Source organism: Drosophila bipectinata, chromosome 3R, assembly GCF_030179905.1.
Source record: "Drosophila bipectinata strain 14024-0381.07 chromosome 3R, DbipHiC1v2, whole genome shotgun sequence".
Taxonomy (NCBI): domain Eukaryota; kingdom Metazoa; phylum Arthropoda; class Insecta; order Diptera; family Drosophilidae; genus Drosophila; species Drosophila bipectinata.
The window spans coordinates 29,274,624-29,282,900 of record NC_091739.1 but is presented as its reverse complement, the minus strand read 5'-3'; the positions used below and the strand labels follow the sequence as shown (position 1 = coordinate 29,282,900).

Sequence of the window (8,277 nt, the reverse complement as noted above, 5' to 3'; positions counted from 1 at the left end):
TTTGCCAAGCTGAAATGCTAATCTTTTAATTTCATTCAAAATGGTATTTCAAATTTCGTTTGTGGCATTCAATTAAATTAGCTTAAGACCCAATCTTGTGCCCAGGTCTTGGTTGTTTAATGCAGTACACACAAAGTTTTCGGCTCGAATATAAACAAGGCTTTTGTAAAGTTGGCCAACTTGGGCCACAATCAATATTGATGGAATTTCTGTTTATTTTGGCTATTTGAGCGTCTCGGCGTAGAACTTTCGGTGCTTGAATTTAATTCGCATCACAAAGCTGCAAGAGAATATATTCACTGGCATTTAGTCTGCGGTCTTCTGACATATGTGCAGTCATATTTACCCAATTAGGATGAATGCTATTAAATAGAGCGCCGAGCTTAAGAAATTGAATTCTCCGGGATTCCTCTCGAGGGAATTCTTGTAAATGGCCGTGTATAGGGGAGCAGCAACTATTATAAAATAAATTATTAATTTCGGATTTCAGTTTTTGAAGGACTCTTACCAAATGGTGCAAAGGATTGCACGATGTTTCCAATTGCAAATAGTTTACCTTGAATAAGAATTTATTTCTAGGGCTTCATAAGTTTATGTAAATTTTGTTTACCTGTATCAGAAGCTGGTACAATATTCGATACAATTGTGCGGCACATGGGCCCTTGAATAGAGCGAAAGACCCCCAAGACCACAGACAGATACAAATGCCAGGGAAGATAGGCAAATCCCCTGGCCAGATTGCTAAGAATTTCGGAGAATATCGAGAGCAAGGCCAAGGACACCACAGACATGCGAAAAACCTAAACAAAATCATTAACTTAATTGGATTGAATTGAAAGCGATATTACCTTTCGCAGAATGAGAAACCCGAGGAGGGCTCCCAGCATGGTAACCGATTGACTGACAGTCTCGAAAATGGTAAACTCCCGGACTGTCATGTGGAACTGTTGGCGGACAAACAAGTACATCACAGTCATAACGCCATCTGCAGATAAATCATCACATCATCGTCGTACTTTTTTCCAAACCCAAAAACAGAAAAGGGGAAAAACTCACCAACCACAAAAATGGACAAAAATCCGGCCAAAGTAACCAGCCAGATGATGGTGTGAGCGTTGTTGGGTCTTATTTGGAAGCAAGTTTTAAACATGTCCATCACATGTTTTAGATTGAACAAGCCAGTTTCCGTATCTACGGGCTTTTCACCTATCTCATACTTGGGTGGATCTTCGCATTTTTCCGGGTCTTTGGTGTCACTAAGCTTATTATCTGTAACAGTGACAACAATGTCCTTTGCGCATTTGTCGTCCGAAACTTCATCCTGGTCGGGACACATTCCAAGGCTTTCGGGCAGATAGAAAATAATAAAAAGTGTAGCTAAAATTATAATCAAACAGGAGAGACTCTGAATGAAAGCGGCACTGGTGGCGGCATAAATAAAACTGGACAGAAGTGAGCCACTAGTTAGGGCCACAAATAGAACCATTTCCATAAAAATCATTCTAGAAAACACAAAAAGAAAATTAATTTTAAAATTTTTTTAAAATTTAAACTAGTATTTTCACCTATATGGTCTTGTTTTCATATCTGTGGTATCTGTAATAAAACAAAAGGCAGCCACTGAGAACACACACAGTCCACCCAAAAGGGAATGAGGCAGTGCAGCCAGGGTGTACCACCAGGGATTAACCATATAGTAACTGGAGAGCCAGCATATAACACTTGACATCAGGGAAGATGCAGAGAAGCCTATGAAATAATATATTTATAAAATATTCAACTTAAAAATATATTATTTGTAAACCCACCGACCATGGAGACAATTAAGAGAGGCTTTCGACCATAATGATCCGACCAGGATCCAATAAATAATCCACAAATGGCTGGAACAATACTTTCGAAAAGTGTACGTGTCAGAAACATGCTGGTCACGTAGTTTTGCAATTCTGTTTCAATGGCCTTTTAAATAGAAATATTATTAACATTAGATAGCCAGAACATAAAGTTGAAATATAATAGCCATTAATTAAACCTGTAGTTCTGGAGTTATATTTTTGCTATCCAATTGCACACAGTCTGACACATTGTACTGAAAAATCACAGTACAGGTCTGATAAATGAGCTGATTGCGCATCACAGTGCCTAAATTAATTAAATAGTTGTATAATGTTCTTTGATACAGTAAATTTAATAGATTGACTTACCCGACAACATATGCGAGAATAATAGCATAAAAATTACTGGTTCTATGTAAAACATATTGAAGAAACGTCCCCATTGGAGACTCTTAAGTTGAGCCAATGAAACTTTTTCAACCATTTTAAAATGTTATGTTTCTGACATTTAAATAACTCAGAATTGTATAAGTTTATTGTAAGCACTTGTTTTTATTCCCATGCATATTTTTAATATTTTTCAGAGCTTAGTTTTTTTTAAATTATTTTAATGTTGTGTAGGGGGGCGTTGATTCCGGAAAAAGATTCCAGAAAAATTAGTTTGATTAGTCAGTTTGAGTCAAATTAGTCAGTTTGAGTATAAAGAACGCGGTCAGCTTTATTGGGCTGCTTACATCGGATTAAAAACATAAGAACTAGTGAAAAAAAGAGATCGCCGACAACCAGAGAGCGAGAAGAGAGGGCACAGAGGGGCGAGTGTTGACGCGCTCTTCAGCGCGGGTGCGCTCTTTAGCGGACGCGGATGCGCTCTTCATGTGAGTGGCACCACGGCCCCTCACCTAAACAAATGTTATATTTTTTATAATGTGTCTTGTGACCTTCACTTTATAAAAGCTAATTACTATTTTTAGTTCAATTGGACTTTCCACTTCGATGAGTTCACAATTCGCAACTCCAACGCGACGCTTTCGAGTTATAACTCTTCTGTGTTCCGATCACGAACTAAACTCATATAGCTTTGGAGCCAAGCTTAAATATATTGTGCTTCATATACTATAGAATAAAAGGGGATTTCCAATTTTTGATAACATCTTCAACGTTTATTACTCAAACAAGTGTGTTTGATTTGCTGTTTTCAAATGTTAATTCGGCAAACAGATCGCAGAGACTATATCATTATATTTGTATGTGCCATGTGAACTTTTGAAAAGTAAGCAGAACTTTTACAATCCCTGGAACAAGGCAATGTACTTAACCCTTTTATTCTGGGGAAACTTTTTAGTCCACTCCCCGGGGCACGCACATACCCGCGAATTTTAGGAAAAGTGTTTTTTGCAGCCAAGATGGGAAAACGGGTGCAACTTTGGCTGTGTAAATTGCAGGGCAACATGTTGCCAGAGCCACTGTGCCAGTGCCTTACCGAGATGGCAGGGACCAAGGATTCTTGCTTATTCTGCGCTTTTTACAACATCACTATTTTCCCCTTCATTGGGCGGCTGGTGCGTGGCAGGGCAGCATAAAATATGCATAAAGATTTTAAGCTCGGTAGAAAAGGGAAACGTTTACCAAAATAATTTGGTAATTATTTCAGGGGTTTTAAATTGGCGGGTAAAGTAAGCTGCTTGGCGGGTTTTATTAAGCGCCTGGGTGTGTTGATAGCACAACCCCGAAAGAATATTAAAAAGTCGGAAAAAATAGAGTTTGGGCTTTACGGCAGGGCGGCATTGTTTGGCGCACATCACGCATACGCCGCGTATGCCGGTTCGCCATTGTTGACAAGCTAATTGTAAACTTTTCCGCTTTTCGTTTCATTGTTTGCAACTCCCAGGAGAAGCCAAGGGTCCCTGGGAGAAGGGGGAAAACAAAGGACCAACGAGGCATATTAAAGTGGCAGATATGAATGCCCGAAAGGAGTTCCACATCCACATGCTAAGTTCATGCAACTATTGTCTTGAAATTGCGTTGCGTTAGGTTCTGAGTTGCGCAACATGAAAAATAGTAGAACCGGAAAGAGGGGCAACTGTTTGCCATGTATGTATGTGCGGCTTTTGTGCTGTTGACACAATACCAAAGGCAACTTATGTGCAAGACCGAGTGAAAATTAAAAAACAAAAACGTTGAGCAAAATAAAAAAAAACAGTCGAAAGGAAATAGCAGCCAAAACATAAAAGGCCATAAAAGCCGAGTCGAGAGTAAGCCAAGTCAAGAACGCCCCAGAGAATGAGGGTAAAAGCAATTTCTTAAACGCAGCACGTGCACAAATTCATTTTTGTTTGCCTTAATTATTTCTAGATGAAATGGCGAAAGGGACTCAAGTCCCACACACAAATCCTTATCCTCGGCATCGCTCGTTTTCTTCACAATTGTTTAGTTTCACTTTGTTTCGGATGATTTATGAATGTTTTGGCTTTTGGGAAATCTGTTTCTGTTACTTTTTCCAGGGCCTACGAGTCCCTACCTTATGGCCACACAGTTGAGAGGCAAATGAATTCTAATTCCGGTTCATTAAAGCCAAAAACAGTAGAATGTGAAGTTTTCCGACTGTAGATTAGATAACAGCGTCATAGGCATTAATCTTTAATCAAACAACGTTTGAATAATTTGGAAAAAAAGCATCCCTTCTATTGTTTCGTTGGCTAATTTGCATAATTTTTGGTATTTGCTCTTTTTTGTCGGATGAAGTTTAAAAGTGAAAAGCCGCCAAAGGTCGGTTGCCTGACCTTAATTTCTGTACAGGTTCAATTACCCAGCCTGCTCGTTATTTCAATTTTTTTTGCCACTTCCCGAGAGCTTTGAAAGTATTAAATTATTTTTCCCTTTGCCGGATGGCGACAATTTTTATTTGCCTTTTTTCCAATTAAAATATTAAAATACAGTTACTTTGAAGCGGCCAGTCCTTATGCTGTAAAGTGTCCTTTTACAATTAGGCCGTAAAGGCTTAGCGGCCTTAAAGTTTATAAGCCGCTTTAAGCCATCACAGCTGCTGGCTGTTTCCACTCGTTTGGTAATAAATTTCGATTCGACCAACGCCTTTTTTGCAAAAATCAATGGCCAGTGGTTGAGGGCTTTAATTGGCTCCCGGGACAGTGGCATGTGGTTAAGGGATTTCTCATGCCCCTTTTGGGCCAAATTACAGTCACTCGATGTTGTTGGCACATTGTTGAACATTTCGAACGTTTCGAATCTAGAGGGCCTGGCCAGTTGGCAGCCATAAAACTGAAAACCGTAGTTTGCGGTGGCATTAGTTTTTGGCAGTTTTAATTGCCTGTTCAAGTGCTTTTGGCCATAGTTGCTAGCCTTGGCATTGCAGCAGCTACAATAACATTTTGTTATTGGATTGGAATGCCCACCCATAATTTCTCTACAAAATAGCTCAGCCGTGAAGATTACCAAACAAATTAGTGTACTCATTGTTTTTACCATTATATTTAATTATATAAGCTAGCAATAAAAAGAGATACATTTTATTTAATTTTGAAACGAATATACAAAGCATAAATATCAAAAACCTTATGCTAGGTTGGTCTTAACAATTTATTAAAATAATTTATTTCAGTCAAAAGTCCAACTGTCTGGATATGCCTGGGAATACAATAAAAATTCAGTCAGACGATGTGCCACACATGCGACAAGTCACATGTTTGTTTGTTGTGGCAAACTGCTTTTGACAAATTTCCGCACATCTAACAAATTTGTTATGAGAGTTTTCACAATTTCAGGAGTCGCAGTGCCGGCACACATGCCACTGCCAGAATCGGGCCAGAATTGGGCGATGTTGGCCCATTAGTCAGGCCAAATGGAGCAGAAACATATGGGTTCTACTACAGAGCCAGAGCCAGGCCAACAGCCAGAGCCAGAGTACTGTATTATTCGGAATTAATGAACTCGTGATGTAGACATGTCTCACTTGGATTACAAGCCATTCCTCATTTCTGATAGAGCAGAGCTTGAACCTCTCGAGGGCGAAAATGAAGTACCATACAGCGTCTTTGTTTTCGGATTGTCGCTGAATGCAGCTATCCATTTGCATGTCTAGGTGCAATTTGCAAAACCAGAACGTTGCGAATCGGTATAAATATTTGATAAACAACATTTCTGCAGCTTTGCGGTTCAGTGACTCTGCGGGGCGTCGCAAATTGCGGCAAATTTCTCGCATTTATTTTCCATTTACCAGTATACTTGCCAGTATGTGGCAGCGTATTCTTCGTCTCCGCTTTCTCTCTCTTGGCGGCGCATTAAAAAACTTTCATAATCATAACTCTGTCTTGGCTTTCCCATTGTTGCCCGCCGCTGTTGCCCGGAGACTTTTCTTTACTTTTCCAAACCAAACCAAGCCAAGCCCAACTGAACGATAAGGCACTCGAGGGCCCGGGAGCCGGAGCCAGATCCGGATCCGGGTGTGAGGCTGAATGGAAAATCAATACATATTTATGGGTTCATGTTGTGGGTGCACGTACGAAATATCAGCCATACATACGGGTGTGTTATATCCAAGGAATTGCTCTCCAAGGGGTGTCCTGCCCTCTGCATCCTTTTCCCTTTCGGCCCTCTGTTGGCCATTTGCACGTTTCGAATCATAAAATATCTGCAGTCCTACACTCGTAGGAATGCGAAAAGAAAATAATTTTTAATAGTTCCACACATCCTTGCCAATACACCTGCCAGGTGTCGGGGAATGTGCAAAAAATTGGAATTGCAAAGAGATGAGGTAACAAGGAATACATTGAGGACTCTCATTGGTTAAATTACTTAAAATTTGTTTAAGGATTACTAAAGTTTACATCTTGTTAGAGGATATCATGATCTTAAGTATCCGAGCTGGGACCTGAACTGTAAACTGAAATGCTTTGTTATTTATTTTGTAAACAATTTATTTATCCCCTTTGTACATTAAACAGGAACTAGCAATACCTATTCAAACAGCTTCCATATGCTCTGATGTATGCTAGAAAATAATCGGCTTAGGTTCTCGCTCGCTGCCGTGCACTTTTCCGCAGAAAATTGATTTGAAATAGCTCGGGACTTGCCACTAAGCCCGCACAAGGAGACAGCCAATGGCATTAAGCGTAACTAATTTAAAATGTAATTCAGAGACTGAAGTTCGAGCTTCGAGTGCTTTAAGGTCAAGTCGATGAAAGTGGCCGAGTTCCAATCGAGCGTATTTTCAATTTAAATTCATTTCCTTCCACTTGACATCGTTTCATTTAGTTTTTGGTCGAATGAATAGCAAAATAGAGAAGCTATTTCTTCGAGTGTCTAGCCAGAGAAGTTGGAAAAAATTGTGAAAAATTGTAGAGCTTCGGCACTTACCAGGTGCCCAGCTTCTTCAGGCAGTCGAATCAAAGTTTACTCTGAAAGGATTGAGTCCCGGCACTGGAAAATCAAATTGCACTCTGCCAGTTTTGTGCTCCAGGTTCTTGCTTTTACTTTCATTGTCTCTGGGCTTCAAAGCTTTTCACATTTTTTGATTGATTGAAATTGATATACGTCCGTATATACATACGGTAGGTATATAGAAAAGCGAGTGCTTGTTTGTGAAAATGCATCTGGCTCGAGTGGAAAATGCGGAATTGAAATGGGCACCCCAGAGTGGAGTATTGATTGATTTCCATTTCCAGTCTCTGAGCTGTATATTTTAGCTGATAGTGAAAGTATTTTGGATTTTTGTTTTGAGCTTGGATTGGATTGGACTTTATATAGTTTATTTAGTATTCAGAAGTCAAGCATCAGTCTTCTTTCTCTTCTTAAATTACTTATTATTTTCTGAACAACAATATAAATTATAAAATCAAGGCTTTAAGGCTTTAACTTTAAGCTGATAATGAAAAGTGGCTTTAATTTTCTCTTTGAAAATGCAATTTAGTGAAGCAAATGAAAGCAATTCCAGGCAAGATTACCAAATGGCCTTAAGCCCGCCCTATTAATCACAAAAGTAATTTCCGGCCCAAGTAATAATTCGATTAAAACACTTTGTAGTGTTCTAGGCTCGTTTTGAATTCATTGCATTCCACTCGATGTCCTTAATCCTGTGGCAAATGAATGGCAATGACATCAAAGTAAGCCCCTCGAAGGATGTCTGAAGTTTGCTTAAATTTTTATGGCCTCAACACTTACCAGGTGCTCAGAATCTGTTGACAGATTCTCGGATGCTCAATGCCACAGAATTTTACTGTCAGCACTTGCAGAAGCCTGTTCCAGACTGCAGCCTTGCAGTGAAAAATCAAATAGCTCTTATCCTGGCTGCGGTTTGGGGCCCTACTTTTCCTTTCACCCTGCCTACATTCGAATGCAAATGGGATTTTAGTAGCCAAGCACTAGGAGTGGAATATACCAACACTTTTCTCTATTTATACACAAAATATGTGGCTCGTTGGGAAAAACT

General features: G+C 39.5%; 1 protein-coding gene across 1 annotated transcript; it reads right to left on the bottom strand.

Annotated features, from left to right (window-relative positions):
* On the bottom strand, positions 1-2,424 carry LOC108119746 (probable peptidoglycan muropeptide transporter SLC46). The gene is made up of 10 exons (XM_017233069.3): positions 2,205-2,424; positions 2,033-2,142; positions 1,809-1,959; positions 1,566-1,749; positions 1,057-1,502; positions 849-985; positions 611-800; positions 509-556; positions 347-455; positions 1-280 (listed from the first exon to the last, which is right to left on the bottom strand). Exons 1-10 carry the CDS (start codon positions 2,317-2,319, stop codon positions 223-225), a joined length of 1,548 nt encoding a protein of 515 aa, XP_017088558.2. The 5' UTR covers positions 2,320-2,424; the 3' UTR covers positions 1-222.
* Positions 2,425-8,277: the final 5,853 nt, after the last annotated feature.